General features: G+C 41.3%; 1 protein-coding gene across 2 annotated transcripts in view; it reads left to right on the forward strand.

Annotated features, from left to right (window-relative positions):
• Positions 1–5,197: 5,197 nt before the first annotated feature.
• The window catches only part of IL12A (interleukin 12A), a 34,897-nt gene continuing 19,461 nt past the window's right edge, over positions 5,198–20,633 (forward strand). For both annotated transcript variants that reach the window (XM_040480633.1, XM_040480632.1), the window contains exons 1-3: positions 5,198–5,306; positions 18,749–18,824; positions 19,467–19,621. In XM_040480633.1, coding sequence (XP_040336567.1) covers positions 18,809–18,824; positions 19,467–19,621 — 171 coding nt within the window. In that variant the 5' untranslated portion in view covers positions 5,198–5,306; positions 18,749–18,808. The remainder of the gene's footprint in view (positions 5,307–18,748; positions 18,825–19,466; positions 19,622–20,633) is intronic.

Genomic DNA, 20,633 nt, shown 5'->3' on the forward strand with positions numbered 1-20,633 from the left:
TGATACTGTCTTCTGGTGTTTGTTTTTAACAGTTTAAGATTTAATAAAAGTTATTCTTTACATATTGGCATGTGTTCTCATATACATGTTTCCCCCAACTAACCAACCACTGATGTTCCAGTTTTGGAGTCTGAGCTGGACCGACAAATAACACCATTTCCCCCTTGTGAATTACAAACCACTTAATAGATGAAGATACAATTCTTACATATGGAGAACAAACAGAGGGTTGCTGGAGGGGTTTGGGAGGGGGGGGATGGGGTAAATGGGTAAAAGACTAAAGAAATCTACTCCTGAAATCATTGTTGCACCATGTGCTAACTAACTTGGATGTAAATTATAAAAAAAAATGAATTATAGAAAGAAAAAAGAGAGAGATGAAGATACCATGTGGGCAGATGTTGTCTTCTTATTTCTTTAAAGCTGCTAAGAACATGTAATTTTAGATAAACACCCAAATAGTCTGCTAACACACCTCCTCTCTGGAGTAAGCTGCCTCCCGACCAAGTCCTGATAGACCCCCAGCCAATGCCAGAAGTGCCGGAGAAGGAACTTCCTCACTAAGAGACGCCAGGACAGAGGGCAGACCTGCATCCTTCTCTGTGGGCCAGCCAGCTGAGCTAAATGAGGGAGGAGGGGCTCGAGCTGCAAGCGCTCTTGTTTCTTGTTCTAAACTCATCCGTCAGGTATTTCCCTCCTCCTCCCCTAGAAAGGAGAAAGTGAGGGCTTGGGAGGAGAGCAGGCAATGTGACCCTAATTGATGACCCTGTACATAGAAACACACACTCAGGAAAACAGCTTCTCTCTATTCCCTCCTCCAACCCCACTCCCGCCCCCCAACCGACATCTAGCACCACTCACTGGAGAACCCTTCGCTGCCGTCCTGTTTTGTGATGCCATCTTTGTCATCATTCCGTGTGTCTGTGGGCTACTTCCGGCCTGTCCTGTTTCACTAAACTAACAGTAGAAACAAATTGATAACATTATTGTTCTTTTCTGTTGTCTTTTACTTTCTGGGAAAGCTGACCCCTCCTCACCACACTTCCTCTTCTTTTTATTTTTTTCCTCAAAACGTATTAGTTATAGCGTCTGTTGTCCTCTAGATGCACTTTAGAATGATTTTGTCATATTCCAAAAATAACCCTATTGGGATTTTGAGTGGAGTTATAACCAGAAAATTAATTTGGTAGGAATTGACGTCTTTATATTATTCAGTCCTGCCATCCAAGAACATGGCATGGTTCTATTTATTGAAGCCTTCTTTTATATCTTGTAGTAAAATCTTGTCATTTATTCATATAAATCTTTCATATTTCTTGTTAAGTTATTTCTGGATATTTCATCTCTTTTGTTGCTATTGGGAATGCAGTATTTTTCCCATCATGTTCCCTCACTGGTTATGGTTAGTATATAGAAAATCTAGTAATTTTCAGATACTTATCTTTATATGTGTGTGCATATCTTTCATATATCAAGTCATTCTTTTCACTCTTTTATTAATAATGTCAATATTCCCCTGGACCATACTCCCCAAATCCTCTCAGATCTCCTTCTTGCAAGGAGATCTCTCCTTGTTCTCTCTTCAGCCCTCACCATCCTTGACATCTTTGCTGACCAGTCTCTTCCTATCTAAAAAGCTATTATTGGTGGTGGGGGTGGAGGTGGGGGGCCTGGGTGGCTCAGTTGGTTGAACACCTGGTTCTTTGCTGCAGTTCAGGTCATCATCTCAGGTCACGATCTCATGGCTGGTGGGTTCGAGCCCTGCATCAGGCTCTGTGCTGGCAGCATGGAGCCTGTTTGAGATTCTCTATCTCTGCCCCTCCCCTCCCCTCCCCCACCCCGTCTTTCTCTCTCAAAAATAAGTAAATAAATAAGCATTTTTTAAATAAAAATAAAAAGTTATTATTGGGGCTTCTGGGTGGTTCTGTCGGTTAAGCGTCCGACTCTTGATGTCAGCTCAGGTCATGATCTCACAGTTTGTGGAATTGAGCCCTGAGTCAGGCTCTGTGCTGACAGCATGGATCTTGTTTGGGATTCTCTCTCTCTCTCTCTCTGCCCCTCCCCTACTGCACCTGTGAGCTTGCATTCTCTTGCCCTCTCTCTAAATAAACAGTTTTTTAATAAAACAAAAAATAAAAAGCTATTATTTATTTAGTGCCTCTTGTGAGTCAGGAATTGTGCTAAGTGTTTTATTTAGATTATTGTGTTCAGTCCTCATGATAGCCTTATAGGTAGGTCTTTTTCTACTCATCTTACAGATGGGGAAACTGAGACTTAGAAAGATAAGCAAAATTCCCCACACAAGGTAAGTAAGGGGCAGTATTGGGCATTCACATGTTCAAAACCTTTTCAATCCTCGGTTGTCCTTTATGACATTTTGTTAGCCTTGTTCTTTCTTCTCATCCTGTATCTCTGTTGTTTGTTTTTACATTTGGGGAAATTTTCAGTCATGATTCTTTCAAATATTTTTTCTGAAGTTTCCTCTTTCCATCCTCTTTCTAGGACTCTGATGACACAAACGTTAGACCTTTTGGTATTCTCCCACGGAAGAAAAGGACTCTGCTCTTTCTACCCCCCTCCAAATGTTTTTTCTCTGTTGTTCAGATTGGATAATTTCTACTGATTTGTCTTCAAATGTACTGACTCTTTCTTCTGTTATCTGAGGCCTGCTATTCAGTCCATCTGGAGAGCTTTCTATTTTGGTTATTGTCTTTTTCAGTTCTAAAATTTCCATTGGTTCTTTTTATATCTTCTATTTCTTTGCTGAGTCTTTCTATCTTTCCATTCATTTCAGACTGCTTGCCTTTACTTCTTGGAGCATCTCTATACTCCCTATTTTAAAGTTATAATTCCAAAATCTGTGTCATCTCAGCAGTATTATCTGTTACTTATCTTTTCTTCTGTGAGTTGACATTTTCTTGGTTCTTTGTATGATTAACAATTTTAGACTGTACTTTTGACATTCTACATGCATGCAATGAGACTTGGGGGTCATGCTTACATCCTAAGGGAAATTTTGATATTTTAGTTTTAGCAGGCAATTAACCTGGTTGGGTTCAGGCCAGAAGTTCCAACCAGTTTCTGTGGGTCATAGTTCTAACAAGAGTTCAGTTGCCAGTGTCTTTGCAGGGCTACTCAGATCTGTGCCCTGTGAGTGCCGTCCAGTGACCAGTGAGGGACCAGCATGGTGTCAGTCCACAGATCAGTTCTCATAGTCCGATAATCTGTTTAGGATCACACATATGCAGGCCAAAGGTCAGCCCAGGGGTTCATAAACAACTTGATGGGGTGGATTTCCTGAGCTTTTCTGTCTTGATGATCTTCTTAATACTTTCTAATTCCCGTAAGCTTCCCTTTTCAGTCTGGGTGTTTAGTTCCCGCTCCACTGTGTACTTCCCAAAACACCGTGCATGCGTTCTCAAACATGAAACGTGCACTCAATATGATAAGGCCAATTTTCGTGCCATGTCTCCTCCCTACCCCCAGACCAGTAATAGTCAGCAGGGGGATGCCTTGAGCTGATGAGCTTGCATCAGTTAGGCCACTCCTCAGGGGCTGAGGATGGGCTGGATATCTGACAAAAACAAAGTGCTATGAAGAACAGGGAAATGGCTGTTGAGTAGACAATGAGTGGTGTCCATACACTGCTTCTTTCCTCCTTTTCTTCCTTAAACCACTAAATGTCACCAACACCCTCCTAATCACTCAGGCTTTTAAAACTTTCGTGTTTTCTTCACTCCTGTGCCTCTCCTCCTCACCCACACCTCTGTGAACATCCAGTCAGGTGCTCAGCCTAAAGATGCTTCTTCACCAAAGCTTCACCAATGCTTCCTCTCTTTGATATTCTCTGTCTAGCCAATTTTAAAGCCTCTCTAATCTCCTTGCCCTCAGGTTCCTCAGTTAGCTTCCTTAGCATTATGATCAAGCCTCCCCCCATCTACCCTCTGCCTTTCCAGAAGTGTCTATTATGCATGCCCCCCAGGATCACACGATATCTCTCTGACCCCCTTCACTTCATCTGCTACATTTGACTAACAATCAGTCCTTAAACATACCTTTCATTTTCTGCCTTTTGCTCCAACTGTGTCTTCCTTAAAGACCCTTTAACCCAATCACATTAGCCAAGGCTCAGTTAACATGCCATGTTCTCCCTGAAGGCTCAGAGACCTTAGCAAGGTAGAAGTTGTCTCCTTTTCCCCTTAAGTTTTGTGGACATCTCTACTGTAGCTCTTGATCACATTTGCCCTGAGTTCCACTGTTGTTTCCTTCACCAGGGCATCAGCTACTCAAGATACAAGACCATCTCTTATTCTCTTTTGTAGCCCCCACAGTGTCTGGCCCAATACCTCAGACACAGTAGATACTCAAGACATTATTGTTTCATTAGATTCAATTAAATGAGCTTGACTCTTTAGCCTCTATTGTAACATACTTGGGGTCAATGCAATCCAGAAAAATAATTCTCCTTCTAATGGGCTTCCCTGGGTATCTTACTCAGAAAGGAATTTAATAACAGAAATTATTCTCTCCCCAGCATAGTCTGAGTAATCACCTCTCTGCTACTGTATAGTTCCCTATACTTCTCATTTTATATCATTAATCACTGTTCAATTATTTGGTCAGTATCTATTCCCCCACCTCATACTTTGATATCATTCTTTGAAAGCAGATACTGATTGTTGTTTTTCTCCACTGTATGTCTGACATCAATTTCAGGTTTTCTGAAAGCACTCACAAATATTTATTCCTTGAATGGAGTTCAATAATTAAGGTCTATTGAGAAGAGCCACACAGAGGTTTAAGTCCATTATATAGCATTGCAAATTTCGTTGATAAGAAACAGACTCAGAAGTCTAGATGCAACTGAACAACAGAGACTGATAAAACACCTTAAAATATAGTCTGCCTTAATCAACACAATCTTGGACTTTTCCTCTCTCCATTCTCTTTTACCCTCTTTCTTAACTTCCCCAGCCTTTCATTCTTTCTTTTTCTGCTTTGTTCATACATGGGGATGGGCTGACAATTGTTTCGTTTCAGTCTCATCTTATGACATGTGAACAGAGTTTTTAGCTTGTCATATGGCTGCATAGGTAAAGCTGGCACTTCTTAACCCCCTTGGTGTAGTTATGTGACTGAGTTCTGGTCAGTGGTATGCAAATAGAATGATGTATGCAACTTTGCGGTCATACCTTGAGGGAAAGAAGTATGCTCTCCCTTTCCACTTATCCCCTTCCCAACAGTTGAAATACAGGTGTGATGGCTGGAGCTAGAGTAGTCCTGTCGGCCCACAAGGTGGAAGCTGCATGTTAGGGTAGAACAAGAAGATGAAAGTAGCCTGGATCCCTAATCCCATGTAACCACCAAACCCACTTTGGCTATTTCCACCCACATTGTTAAGAAAGTGAGCTAGAGAAATGCCTATTTTATTTAAGCTGTTGCTACCTTTGTCTCTCAAATGACATCAATATTTACATCTTTAATAATACAATGCATGGACGGGTGCAGCCACTCTGGAAAACAGTATGGAGATTCCTCAAAAAAGAACTACCCTATAATCAGCAATTGCACCACTAGGTATTTATCCAAAGGATACAAATATGCTGATTTGAAGGGGCAGGCACATGCACTCCAATGTTATAGCAGCACTACTGACAATAGCCAATGTATGTAAAGAGCCCAAATGCCTATCGACTGATGAATGGATAAAGAAGATGTGGTGTATATATACAATGGAATATTACTCGGTGATCAAAAAGAATGTAATCTTGTCATTTGCAACAATGCAGATGGAACTAGAGTGTATTATGCTAAACAAAATAAGTCAGTCAAAGAGACAAATATCATATGATTTCACTTATATGTGGAATTTAAGAAACAAAATAGATGAGCATACGGGAAGGGAAGAAAAAATAAGATACAGAGAGGAGACAAACCATAAAAGACCTTTATTTTTTTATTTTATTTTTTTTTAATTTTTTTTTCAATGTTTATTTATTTTTGGGACAGAGAGAGACAGAGCATGAACAGGGGAGGGGCAGAGAGAGAGGAAGACACAGAATCGGAAACAGGCTCCAGGCTCTGAGCCATCAGCCCAGAGCCCGACGCGGGGCTCGAACTCATGGACCGCGAGATCGTGACCTGGCTGAAGTCGGACGCTTAACCGACTGCGCCACCCAGGCGCCCCAACCATAAAAGACCTTTAAATACAGAGAACAAACTGAGGGTTGCTGGTGGGGTGTTGGGTGGGAGGATGGGCTAAACAGGTGATGAGCATTAAAGAGGGCACTTGTTGGGGTGAACACTGGGTGTTACATGCAAGTGAGGAATCATTAAATTCTATTCCTGAAATCATTAATACACTATATGTTAACTAACTTGGATTTAAATTTTTAAAAAATTACAAAAAAATAATAAAATAAAGTCCATGAGAAAAAAAAATACAATGCATGGCCATTTTTATGGCCATTTTTCCCAACATAAAAAAAAAGGATGAAGGTACTTTTTGAAAAATCCTACACCCATAGACCAAAGTTCTTGGTTATTTACCATGTGACAATACTTCTTTCATCTGGAGTTTATCTCAGGAAGAGAATGGCACAAGCTGGAGATATAAGATATCTCATTCTTTAAAGAAATGTATATTACCACAGGGAATTAATGCAAGCATAAGACACCTTGCAGGAAGCAACATGTCCATCAGTAGATGAATGGATAAAGATCTGGTGCTAAACACACACACACACACACACACACACATGCACACACACAATGGATTATTCAACCATAAAAAAAGAATGATACCTTGCCACTTGTGACAACATGGATGGACCCAGAGGGTATTATGCTAGGTGAAATAAGTCAGACAAATACCACATGATTTCACTTGTATGTGGAATCTAGAAAGCAAGAGGAACAAACAAACAAACAAAAAGCAGAAACAGACCCATAAATACAGAGAATGAACTGATGGTTGCCAGAGGGGAGGAGGGTTGGGGGATAGGCAAAATGGATAAAGGGGAGTGGAGAGTACAGGCTTGCAGTTATGGAACGAATAAGTCACAGAAATGAAAGGTGCAGCATAGGGAATATAGTCAGTGGTACTGAAATAGAGTTGTACGGTGACAGACAGTAGCTACACTTGTGGTGAGCATAGCATAATGTAGAGACTTGTTGAATCACTGTATTATACACATGAAACTAATGTAACATTGTGTGTCAACTATACTTCAGTAAAAAAATAAATTAAAATGTTGATAGCTTTAAAAAAAGACATTTTGCAAAATTTTTATAACTTGCTCTATGTCTTGAAAACTTACGGATGCTTGCTACCTTGTGATATTTCTATTAAAAAATAAAGTTGACCTTTCAGTATCTAAATAAGAAAGGAAAAGTTGTAATTGAATATCTACGGAGAATCATTTTGGTTATAAGTAAAGAGTTAGGAGTCTGTCCCCTTGGACTTTCGGGGCCAAAGAAAAAAATCCAGCCATAACATTACTGATTACTACTTAATGTTACCTTGAGTGGATAGCAAAAAGGGTACTATTGAAAAAGTCTTTTGAATTATGTTTGTCTCTCAGGGTTCTGAATCTTTCATTTACTTCCCCCAACACAAAAAGAACTAAATACTTAATTTGTGGCTTAGCAAAGCAAGGGAAATTATTGGCTAGGAATCCCCCTAAAACACTTAGGGTGAGTACTGAGACAGTATGCATTTCATTAATCTAGTTGCTGAGAACTTTGATTGCTTACTGATATTTATGTAACTTTTCAAACTTATTAGTGATAACTTCATATTTTTTATGTAAAAGAAACAGTAGACTCAGCATTCTTAGATTTAACCTCATGGTTTCTATCCACAAAAAACTTGGAATGTGTATAGTATGACACAATCTTACACTTTGCTACATTTCATAGAGGAAACCATATCCTAGAATGATCCATTCGGCAGGTTCTCAATGGTCTGGGAATGTCAGGGTCTCACATTCAGATTTATGACTATCCTCTCTCTTCAGCAGGAAGCTTGCCTGGTTCAACAGACTTTGCTCATCAGAAATCTAGGTCGGGGTGGGGGTAGGGGGTTAGGGGGAGGGGCTTCCTTCTGTAGATACTAGAGTTTACGTGCCTGAAAGACCAAGAGAAGTGATCATTTCCTTTCAAAACCTTTTTGTTAGTCCTTAATAATAGAGAGAAGCAACTTTTAGTTACTGATCTCTTTTCTTTACAAATAATTCTCTTGCTAAAGGAACAGACAAAATATTGCTAGTAGATATGCAGTTTGGAAGAAAGACTATCAATCATGAGATCTCAAATGAGTGAGGCCCTTTACAATGGCTTCCTGGATTAGAAAGTGTATTCATTGCTCTATTCAAACCTAGCACAGGGTCAGGTACACCGGAGGTGCTCAACAAATATTTGTTCAATGAATAAATAAATAGATTCTATGGACAATTCAAGGAAGCATAAGAAATATTTCCTGCCCTTAGTGAGTTTACCAGTCATACACGTACAATACATAAGTAAAAAGAACCCAATTTTCTAAGAAGCAAAGGATTAGTACTGATCGTAAGTACTGTAGCTTTTCTGGAATTTAGTTCTCTAAGGCTTAGACAAAAAAGTCGAAGGTAAGATGAGCCTTCAGAGGAAGGGAAGAAAAGAGGAAGGAATTCCAAAGAGAAAGGTAGGCATTACTACGTAAGGTAGAGCCGAGCACACTGGGCAGATATTATGGCAGAGCACGATTGTGGTTGAGGATGAGGTTAGAAAAAGAAGCAGGGGCTTTGTGTGGAAGACCTGAGCCAGCCAGCTGGGAGCTCTGATTTTCCTTTGGGTCACAGAGGCCATTGTGGTTTGCTCCAGTGGAGGAGAGAGCCAGGAGAGGGCAGGAAGACCAGTTGGGAGGCAACTGCTCTCACGTCCGCATGTCCAGATAAGAGTCTAAATTAGGGCAGTGGCAAAGGTGATGCAGAAAGGAATTGCATCAGGAAGCACGGTGAACCACCCCTGTGGGATCTGTGAGATAAACCTGCAACGCTTTTTGCTGGAATCACAGGAATCAAGTCAGTTAATTGTGAACTGCTCTGACATAAGGTGCACTAGAATAAATTCTAAGGTAGAAAACACTTTTTTCTATATAGTTCTATTAGCTTTGCCTAAAATCTTTTTCAGAAATATTCAAGTTCATTTCTTTTTAAAAATACACAAGAGTTTTCAGAAACAAGTAAAAATTACCCCAAATCCTACTCCCATTCACCAAGATTACTGTTATTATTTTGGTGGATACCTTTCCACACATTCTTGTATGCACAGATATGTACAAAGTATGATAGAATTTTATTAAAACACAATTGTTCCATATGTGCTGTTCCAGGATCAATTTTTCTCATTCCCTAATATGTTGTAAACATTTTTCCATGTTAATAAATATTGACCTACATATCATAATGTAAATTAATTTGCCTATATCATAATGTTCTATTAATGGATACTAAGATTCCCTCTCTCTCTCTCTCTCTCCCTATCCTTGTGTTACCATAAACAACCCTGTGATTAACCTTATTATGCACATCATTTACCATCTGTATAATTATCTCTTTAATAAAAATCTAAGAAGTTGAATTGGCTAGGTCAAAAATATGTATTGTGTTTTGATACATATTTCCAAACTGCCCTTCAGAAAAGTACATCCATTCATTTATTTACTCAATAATATTTCTTGAGCACCTACTATGTACCAAGCACTATTCTATGTGCTGAGAATACAACAGTGAAAAAAATGGACAACGTCCCTGCCATCATGGACCGTACATTCTAATTCAGGACAACAAACAATAAACAAACAACTAAACATATCATACATTGTCAAGGAGTGGTAACTACTAGGAAAGCAAAATAAAAAGCAGAGGGCTGGAGAGTCACAGAGTGGGTGGAGGGAATAACGCATTTGACACAGAGTGGTGAGGAAGCAACTGTGAGGACGAGGCATGCAATGGGACCTGTAAAGACAACCAAGCGTTAACAGTGGCAAGAAAGAAGGAAAAGGAAGTGCAAAAAATCTGATGCGGAAACATGCCCGGCATGTTTCAAGGCCAGAAAGGCAGTGTCTCTGGAGACTTGTGAGAAATGCATGTGGATAGGTAGCCAGATCAGACCAGAGAGCACTGGGAGCAAGTGTGTCCAGGAGGGGCTTCACAGCCATTCCTAGAGGTGTTTGGACTCATTGGGATATTGGCCAAAGGGATCTGATATTCTAGTATGAGAATATTAAAAGAGAAAGGAGAAAGAACCAATCTACTTTTGTGTTTTACCCCTTCTCAGTCTTCTATTCATTAGACACGGTTTAATGGATGTTTATATTTCTCTCCACCCTTTCCCCTTACACCTGGGGTCTGGCAAGGGATGGATCACAGGTAATACTACCTGGGAGATACTTAAACTTCCCTTAGGTTCATTTTAGAAGTCTTACTATACCTCCTAACTGTAAACAGATGTGAAAACTCCTTTCGTTAGCTTCCTAACTAAACCGAGAAATTCTGTTCCCTCTGTCATCTTGATAAAAACTCAGGCAGCAACATGGGCTCATCACAGCTGATTTATACTAATTTTCCCCAAGCCATCTAACACAGAATCTTTTTTTTTTTTTTTTCAACGTTTATTTATTAGTTTTGGGACAGAGAGAGACAGAGCATGAACGGGGGAGGGGCAGAGAGAGAGGGAGACACAGAATCAGAAACAGGCTCCAGGCTCTGAGCCATCAGCCCAGAGCCCGACGCGGGGCTCGAACTCACGGACCGCGAGATCGTGACCTGGCTGAAGTCGGACGCTTAACCGACTGCGCCACCCAGGCGCCCCTAACACAGAATCTTTAACACGGAAGGTGGTCTACAAATATTTGCTGGATAAACAAAAGACAAATTTTCTCTAAAAGTACCTTTGCTTTGTAGGTGTTCTATTATTTTGATTAGCAACAGTTTCGGGGGATACATTCTGCCTGATCTCTAATTCTGAAGCTCTTTGACGACAGTTTCCTGAGTCTTGCCTTTGGGTGTCTTCTCATCTGCTGGGGATGCCCAGGGAATTTAACAAAGGAGAGCACTGACAGACAGAATTTAGGATACAGGTTTGAGTAAACCCAGGGCTTTACTCTGCCCTAAGATGTCTGCCTGAGATGATGATTTCTTCTACAGTGATATTTTAGAAATCACACAGAAAACAAATAAGATGAAGTAAGAACAAAAGAAATCTTTTAAAACATTAACTTCAGGAGGGGTGGCTGGTTGACTCAGTCGGTTAAGTATCTGACTCTTGATCTTGGCTCAGGTCATGATCTCTCGGTTTGTGAGATCGATCCCCACATTGGGCTCTTCACTGACAGCACGGAGGCTGCTTGGGATTCTCTCTCTCCCTCTCTCTGCCCCTCCTCCACTTGTGTGAGTGCTCTCTCTCTCTCAAAGTAAATAAATAAACATTAGAAAATTAACTTCAGGAGGAAAGGTGATTTGCTGACAATGGAAATTGCAATGTTAATTAATTTACTGTTCTGTATTTTTTTATTTTATTTAAAAAAAATTTTTTTTAACGTTTATTTTTGAGACAGAGAGAGACAGAGCATGAACGGGGGAGGGTCAGAGAGAGGGAGACACAGATTCCGAAACAGGCTCCAGGCTCTAAGCTGTCAGCACTGAGCCCGACGCGGGGCTCGAACTCACAAACCTTGAGATCATGACCTAAGCCGAAGTCGGCCGCTTAACCAACTGAGCCACCCAGGCACCCCACTGTTCTTTAGTTTAAACGAAGTTAATAGTAACATTTTCTTCTGGTTATAAAAGTAATTCGTACTCATTGCAGAAAAATGTTTCAATATTGAAAAGCAATAAGGTAGAAAATAAAAATTACTCAATAAGCCATTCTCCAGTGATAGTCACTGTTGAAATTTTGTTGGGTTTCCTTCCATTTTAAACATAATTATCATATTATACATGCATAGTCTTATATCTTTTCACCTGACAACAAATTCTGAATCTTTTCCCGGCATGTTTTTAATATTATTAGCAACAGATACATAATGTTCCAAGTATGTCTTTGTCATAATTTATATTATGTGCCTATTATGGACAACTGTTTTCAACCTATATTATCAACTCCTATAAGTACTGTTGCAGGGAACACTCTCATACATGATCGTTGTCCAAATCTCTTATCAATGTCCTGAACTACAGCCTCAGAAATGTAACTGTTTGGTCAAAATATATGACATTTATAAAGTCTTTTGTTAAGTACTCCAAAAGTACTTTCCAAAAAGGTCGTATTAATTGACACTCCCTTCCTACTACCCTCAGCCATCCCTATCACCCCATTATATTCTAAAAGACTAGCAAATATATCCTGGGTTCAAATCCCAGCCCCACTATGTTAGGAAAGTTATTTAACTTCACAAAAGCCCACTTTCCTCATCTGTACAGGGGCGATAGCAATGGTATCAAGCTCATAGGATAGTTATAAAAATTAAATGAAATGAGGGCCACCTGGTTGGCTCAGTCAGTCAAGCATCTGAATTTGGATCAGGTCATGATCTCACAGTTCACGAGTTCAAGCCTTGCATCAGGCTCTCTGCTGTCAGCATGGAGCCTGCTTCAGATCCTCTGTCCCCTTCTCTCTGCGCCCCTCCCCCCTCTCAAAAATAAATAAACATTAAAAAATAAAATTTAAAAATAAATAAATAAAGATTGAATGAAATGACAACATAAAATTGCCTACCAGTCACCAGTAACCAGTAAACTCACCCTTCCCAAATCACTCCTAGCCAGAGTAATATTTGGGTACAAAATCCCCTAACACAGTTGGAAAAAGTACCAAGCTTCCCTGTTTCATCAAACTGTTTTAATAGCTGGAGCCACACGATTATTGCATCCACACCAAAGCCTCAATATTCTGACAACAGCAGTGCCTACTTAGCTGCCACCTGGAAGCAAAGAGGATCTTTCCAAAAGGTGTTTTCTGCCCCTTATGCATTATTTTCACAATGGTGTTTTTTTCTTATTATTTCAAGGGAAACATATTTATGTAAAGGGCAATGGCTTCAATTTGAAAAAAATTTTTTTTTTCCAGAAAGAGAAAAGACCAACATGAATAGCTGCATAATTCGTATACAGGGCTCACAAATATCAATCTACTACATTTTGGGCATGGCCTTTCAAAAAGAAATCAATGTTTTTAAAAAAATGTCCCTGAGCAACTTAACTAAGATTTTAATTCCAATTAATTTGAAGAGTCTGCTGGAACTTTGTGTAGAATTCAGTGAGTTTGTTGTTTGGCGGTCCCCTCAACTTTTGGTTGAGATGATCCCAAGAAAAATGAAATCACTTGTGGAAAGCTGTTTATCAGATGGAGGCCCTAATATGTTGCGTGAAATAGGTTCAACTCTAAATACAAAATAGATCATTTTCAATTGTTTTATGAGAATACATTCGCTTATTTTTTTTTAAGTTTATTTTTATTTCTTTTGAGAGAGGTAGAGAGCGAGCAGGGAGGGGCAGAGAGAGAGGGAGACAGAATCCCAAGCAGGCTCCACGCTGTCAGCACAGAGCCAGATGCGGGGCTTGAAGCCACAAACCGTAAGCCAAACCTGAGCCAAAATCAAGAGCTGGATGCTTAAGCAACTGAGCCACGCAGGCGCGCCCTTGCTTAATTTTTTATATAGATATTTATTGGATGTGAGAACATTAGTATTCAGCTCTAGAGAGAAACAACTCAAAACTGTTCTGTATTCGTTAAGAGGGTATTTATCACTACCAGTGAGATAAATACACAGAATGTGTTCTAGATTCTTTGCAGTTCCTTGACATTGAGTAACTTTGTGTCATTTAGGAGAGAAACACTGGGACATTTCATGCTGTAAAAACAACAGAGGAAATGAAATTGTAGGATATCAGAAATGGTCGGGGCTACCGTTTTCACCTGCGGTTTCTTTGGAAATCTAAATAAAAAACTTTGGTCTACTGCCAAAAGGTGGCATTTGGGAACAGAAAACTGATTCAATCCTTCCCTGTCCGAAGTACAAATATGCCCAGTGTTTTCCTGTCCCAGTTTCCTTCTCCTTACTCTGAGATCAGTGTTATCAGACCCTATAAATTTCCTATGTGGTAAGTCACCAAATAAACAGAGGTGTATGGTAACAAACAGTTGGGCTTAGATGTCTTCCTGTCTAACTGTTTTGGCCAGAAAAGATGGGTAATTTCTCCTGTGAGATGTATTAGGGAAAAATTCTAATTTAGAGTTACCCAGAACCTGATCCCACCCAGATTACTTCCAGCTCTCCACCACTACAAAGAATGACTTGCCGCACATCCTCATACATGTTCCTTTATGGACCTGCATAAAAATCTTTTTGGGATATACACCCAAGGTAGAACACTAAACCATCAGGTGTGCATAGATTTAATCTGACCAAGCCAGATGACACATATAGCTATGTACTGTAATGCAGTATTCTTGCATTACATAACATATTCTGGAATCCTACATTTTTCCCCCTACCATTTGTCAGTATCCAATGTTCTAATTTTTATCAATCTAATAGGTATGAAGTGATACCTCATTCTTTTTTTAATTTGTATTTTTCTGATCATAATATATCTGAGTATCGCATTATGCCGGTTAGCCTTAGGAGTTTCTTCTCTGTAAATCATCTGTTCATAAGCTTTGCCAATTTCCACTGGGGTTGCTGTCTTTTTCTTGTTGACTTGCAGGAATTCCTGATATACTCTCTTATTGGACATTGCAAAATATCTTCTCCCAATAAGTCAACTGTTAACCATCCATGGTTAACAGGAATTCATACTACAGAAATTCTTAATTTTTATGTAATCAAATTCATCAGTATTTTGCCCTATGCCTTGGGGCTTTGATATTTTTAAGAAGTCCTTGCCGTTCTTGAGCGACAAAGATAACCTCTTACATTTTCATCTAGTACTATAATAATTTTATTTTTCATGTTTAGTCTTTAATCCACTTTCACGTGGATTTACCCATGTATGCTGTTTTAGGTTGGAGTCCAGTTTTATATTTCACCATATAGTGAACATTTTCTACTAAACAATCTATGCTTTACTCACTGACCTGGGTGCCATCTAAATCTTATCCTAAATACTAATACATACAAATATTTGTGTCTCTAATTTATCTATTTTGTTTCAATGGTCTATTTGGCTGTTCTTTTGACAAACACGTATTTTATTACTAACGTTTTGACAATGTCCTTACATCTAGGGCTACTCCCATTCTTTATTACTCCTTTACAAGTTTAGCTTTGTAAAAAGCTTCATGGATTTTTATTCTTATATATACATTTTAGAATAGGCTTATTATTAAGTTCATCAGAACATTATTTGTAATTTGCATTGGGATTGCATTGAATATGTGAATTAATTTGACGAGACTCTTCATATATTACAATCTTCCACCCAAGGGTATGGAATGTGTTTCCATTTAAATTAAATAACTCTATGTTCTTGATTAGACTTCTAATTTTTTTCCTAAAGACTATTCTATACTTACACTAACTCATGTAATAATCAAAACAGCCCTGTAATCTTTTATTATCATCATTTTCCAAATGAGGAAACTGAGCCCAAAGAAATAAGTGATTGCTCAAGAACTCACAGCAAGTAAGTAACAGAGTCTACATTCAAAGAGTTTATAGTTCATACTCTTAACCACTGTGCTGCCTCTCAGTTTACAGGCAGTTACTTTAGTTTGGCTGCTACTGTGAAAGATATCTTCTTTGTATTATTATTTATTTATTATCTGGTATATTGATTTTATTATATTTTCTAATTTATTGTTGCAGATGTAGAGAAATGTAGTTGGTTTTTTAAAATTTTAATCCCAGTATAGTTAACATACAGTGTTATATTCATTTCAGGTACAATATAGGGATTCAACAATTCCATACATCACCCAGTGCTCTTTTGTTTTTAATTTTAATTCCAGAAATGTAGTTGATTTTTAAAAGTTTATATTTGCATCCAGTGAAGTTGCTGACTTCTCTAATTAGTTATAATGGTATATTGTTTCTGTTGCCTTTTTAAAATATCAACTGTCAATAATGACAATTTTGTCTTTTCCTTTCCAATTTTCAAGTCCCTCATTTCTTTTTCTTGCCTTATAACATTGGCCAAAGACTTCCAGTAAATGGTAGACTTTCTGTAGTAATGATCATGGGCAAAGACAGTGTCTTAAAAAAAAGCAATGTTATCCAGAAGAAAGTTTTCATTTTATCTTGGCGATAGTATATGCAGCACATCAGAGAACTGTTTCACAAAAGTATAGGTTAGAAATTGTGCCTGGTGGTCAAGAACCTATTCTAAGCAGACGGGTCCTGTGCTTATCTGTGCCACAGAAATCACTTTTCCATAGGAGACAGCCTTTCCAGGGGAGACATAGCTCAGTTGTAACAAACTTGACTTCATGCTGACTCTAAGTGAATTTAATTCCATCCTAAAGCCCTATAGCAACAACACAGCTCTGCACCTGTCACTTGCTTCATACAATCTGCTAGATGCAATCGTTTTTGACAACACGTTAGTCTCCATCCCCATGGGGGAATTCACAGACAGCAACATTGGAAGGAGTCTTAGAGATCAACTATTGCTCTCATTTTACACACATCTAAAAGTCCCTATAGTGGGTGCCTCATCACCCTTGAGCAGATAGATGATCCACTTTGGGGGGACTGATGCTAACAACTGACAGAGTTTGAATCAGACCAGGGGCTAACACAGCTTTCTCCTAATTGGCTTCAACACTCCATCTTCAGTAGAGGTTGTCAGATGTTTACGGCAACATCTCAAAACTTGCAGTGACCTCATCCATCCTGACTTCAATGGGGACCCAGAGGAGAGAAAGAGGAAGCACCTACTCTTCTTTCTTGTATCCCCAAAGGCTTTTCCCTATGCAAGATTGGTGCATCTGCATAAAAGTGGGCACTGGTAGCTCTGTCATGGAGTCCTGGGGTTTGAGTACAGTCAGACACATCAGAAGCTCTGAGTAGGTAACCAAACACAACCCCTCCCTTTTATACATACCCAGGGTGACTAATACTTGTGGTAGAAATGAGTGAACTGAAAAGCCCCACAGGAACCTCAAACCCAGTACATCCAAAATGGAACTTCTCACTGTCTCCTCCAAACGCACTCCCTTCTCACCGTAACCCCTGCCCAGGACCTAGAACAGCCTCCATTCCACCATCCGCAGCACCTTCCTGTCCATCACACTTGAGGAGTCACTCAGCACCCTGAGAATATCTCCTGACCACCCGCTCCTTCCCATTATGATTGAGGCCTTGGCCACACCCTCCCAGCTACTCTAGGAGATTACCCCTGACTCCTGGGATCCACCCTTCATACTACTGCCGGAGGGAATCTTCACATCATGCCTTCACATGTAACCACGTCTCCTGCCTAAAAACCTTTGAAGGCTCCCCACCACTCTCGGAGCAGATGCTCCTTAGCATGGCATCTACTACCTTCATAGCACAGGCTCTTTGCCCTCTCCAACCTCACACTCTGACAGCAGGATCCCCAGATCCCCATCTCTGTACCCTCCCTGACTGTGCTTCTGATCACTGTTCCCCCTACATAGAACCTGCATCCCCTTCCACTGGGAACTGTCTAATGTCTCTAGGAGCATGTTGGGGGCCCCTGCTCCCGGGAACCTTTGCTCCCTCCTCACACTCCTTGTCCTGCTGAGGTGCCCTCCCTCTGGGCTTCTTCCAAGACCCTGTGCATCCGCCCCACTAAACTGTAACGGTTCTTTCCTGGACACTGTAAGAGACTGGATTCTCTATGACAGTAGTTATTGCATAGCCAGTCTTGTTTCATCCCTTTCCATATTTACAATAGTACCCCTGGGGTGCCTGGATGGCTCAGTCCTTAAGTGTTCGACTTCAGCTCAGGTCATGATCTTGCAGTGCATGAGTTCCAGCCCTGGTTGGGCTCTGTGCTGACCGTTCCCCGCCTGGAGCCTGAGTTGGATTCTGTGTCGCCCTCTCTCTCTCTCTCTCTGCCCCTCTGCCACTCGCAATCTGTCTCTCGCCCTGTCTCAAAAATAAATAAGCATTAAAAAAAAATTTAAGATAGTACCCATGAATAAAATACACTGAGTCAGATTGTAGTATAGGACCTGTTCAGCAGTGGGTGTCCCACGCCTAGCACAACGTCAACCTGGCACGCTGTGGACCATCTGAATGAATAAATGTTGAGTGATGAATGATGAATGAATGATTTGCTCAAGCCCTTTCAGGACTAGGTGGGATGTCACCATCAGGGAACATCCTGGGTATAGATGGAAACTGAGTGGCACCAACAGGCGCTCGGTCGGGAGGGGGCGCTGCAGGGCGGCGGGACGAGAGCTGGAGGGTTGGGGGCGGGGGCGTCCGAGACCTGCAAGTGATCGGGCTTGCCCGGGGACCCTGCGCCACGACTCTGCATGAATTTCGCTTTCGCTTTGGGCCAGCCGGAGGCGGCGGGGCCGTCCCCTGAACGCCTGCGGCCAGGCACCCGTGGAGTTAATTCGAAAGCGCCGCAAACCCCGCGGGCCGAACTCCGCGTGTCACCGAGAAGCTGATGTAGAGAGAGACAGAGAGAGAAAGCAAGCAAGAGACCAGAGTCCCGGGAAAGTCCTGCCGCGCCTCGGGACAATTATAAAAATGTGATCCCCTGGGTCGGCTTCCCACCATCGCCCTCACCTGCTGCGTCCACCGTCCGGATCCAGCTCCAGCCCAGTGTCCGCCCAGTGCCCGCTCAGCATGTGCCCGCCGCGTGGTGAGTAACCAGCCCGACTGAAGACTCATCGCTGGGGTGGGGAGGGCGGCAGCCAGGGAAGAGGAGGCAGAAACTTGGCACCCGCTGTGGGGGAGACTGGCAGGCTGTCAGCAGCCTCGTGCAAAGGTGAAAAAAAAGCGTGACTGCGTGCTTACAATGCACTAAATAGGATATTGTCTCCTTATCTGCCCACTTTACAGATTTGAAACTGAGTCTCCATGCGCTGCGTTTCTCCCTCACGGTCCCTCAGCTACAGTTAGAAAAGGGCAGATCCCAGCCAGCTTCAAAGTGAGGCTTTGTCACCCCTCTGTTTCCAAACAGTAGGTTAGGAGTCTGGGCCAGTCATTTCACTGCCTGGCCTCAGTTTCCCTACTAGTGAAATAGAGGCCTTTTCTGTGTGAGCTATGAATCCAACACCTTTGTCGGAGCTCAACAGGAGGCCTTCACAGGGAGTTGGCTTCTAGCCCCAGAATAGAGCACTACTTTCCAAGAACTTGATTCCTCTCTCAGGTGAGGAAGGAAGACTGGAGATGGGGGAGGGAGGTGGATGCTGGTAAGATGTGGATAGGTGGAGATGGGTGGAAGGTAGAGGCAGGCCAAACCAAGCTGACCAGCTCAGTCTGCTCCTCGCTTGGTTTCCAGGCCTCCTCCTTGTAACCATCCTGGTCCTGTTAAACCACCTGGACCACCTCAGTTTGGCCAGGAACCTCCCCACACCCACACCAAGCCCAGGAATGTTCCAGTGCCTCAACCACTCCCAAACCCTGCTGCGAGCCATCAGCAACACGCTTCAGAAGGTGAGTTTCCAGTGTTCTTGTTCCCACTTTGCAGCCTCTCTAGGGACGGGGGCTTCTCTGAACCTCTGGTCACCCGAAAGAACTGCAAAGAAATTGTGGACTTTAATCAGGAGCTGTCAAGAAGGGGAGAGGGAACTCTATAAAGGGCCCAACTATTAGCTAAAGAGTCTCAATGAAATTGTGTCTCCAGAGAAAGCAAGAGTGGTAATAAATTATAATGGCATTCATTTTGGCTGTGTCTACGCAGAGGAAAGTGGATATTTACAGTGTTCCCTGTAGCCTGCCAACAGAGATGGAATTGTGTCAAGCCCACACTGTTTCTCTGACAAATCTATCAATCCAGGAAACCATTATTAGGTGCAGCCTCTGTGCTCTAGGGGCTACAAAGATGAATTAGGTTTGCCCCTCACACTGCTCGCCAGCTTCCAGTGTAGTGACCCAGTTTGTTGTCTGAGCAACATTTCAGGGGGGCCTGTGACAGTGCACGTCCAGCCTTCAATTTTCTGGCTTTTTAAAAAAAAAAATTTTTTTTTATGTTTATTTATTCTTGAGTGAGAGGGAGACAGAGTGTGAGCGAGGGAGGGGCAGAGAGAGAGAGGAAGACACAGAATCTGAAGCAAGCTTCAGGCTCGGAGCTGTCAGCCCAGAGCCCAGAGCAGGGCTTGAACTTGGGAACGGAGAGATCATGACCTGATCCAAAGTTGGACACTTAACCGACTGAGCCACCCAGGCGCCCCTGCCTTCATTTTCGAGGGAGAAACTTATCTAATATTATTGACAGCTTCATTCATTTCTTAGGTTTCATATTTTAATGCAAAAAAAATTATTTTCCTTTCAAACGTGCTTCAATACCTACAGCTTTTGCTGAAGCAACCCAAGGCTGATGTTTTAAAAGTGGTCCTTTTGCCTTCCTGTTCTCTAGTAAATCTTGCCTGAATTTCTTGTTTTATGAATATCTTAAAACGAGGTCAATGCCACAAGGCCTTAAAGAATTCTTTTCCTCTTCTAATCT

This window comes from Herpailurus yagouaroundi, unplaced genomic scaffold (assembly GCF_014898765.1).
Source record: "Herpailurus yagouaroundi ecotype Mexico unplaced genomic scaffold, PumYag 159, whole genome shotgun sequence".
In the NCBI taxonomy this organism is placed as follows: domain Eukaryota; kingdom Metazoa; phylum Chordata; class Mammalia; order Carnivora; family Felidae; genus Herpailurus; species Herpailurus yagouaroundi.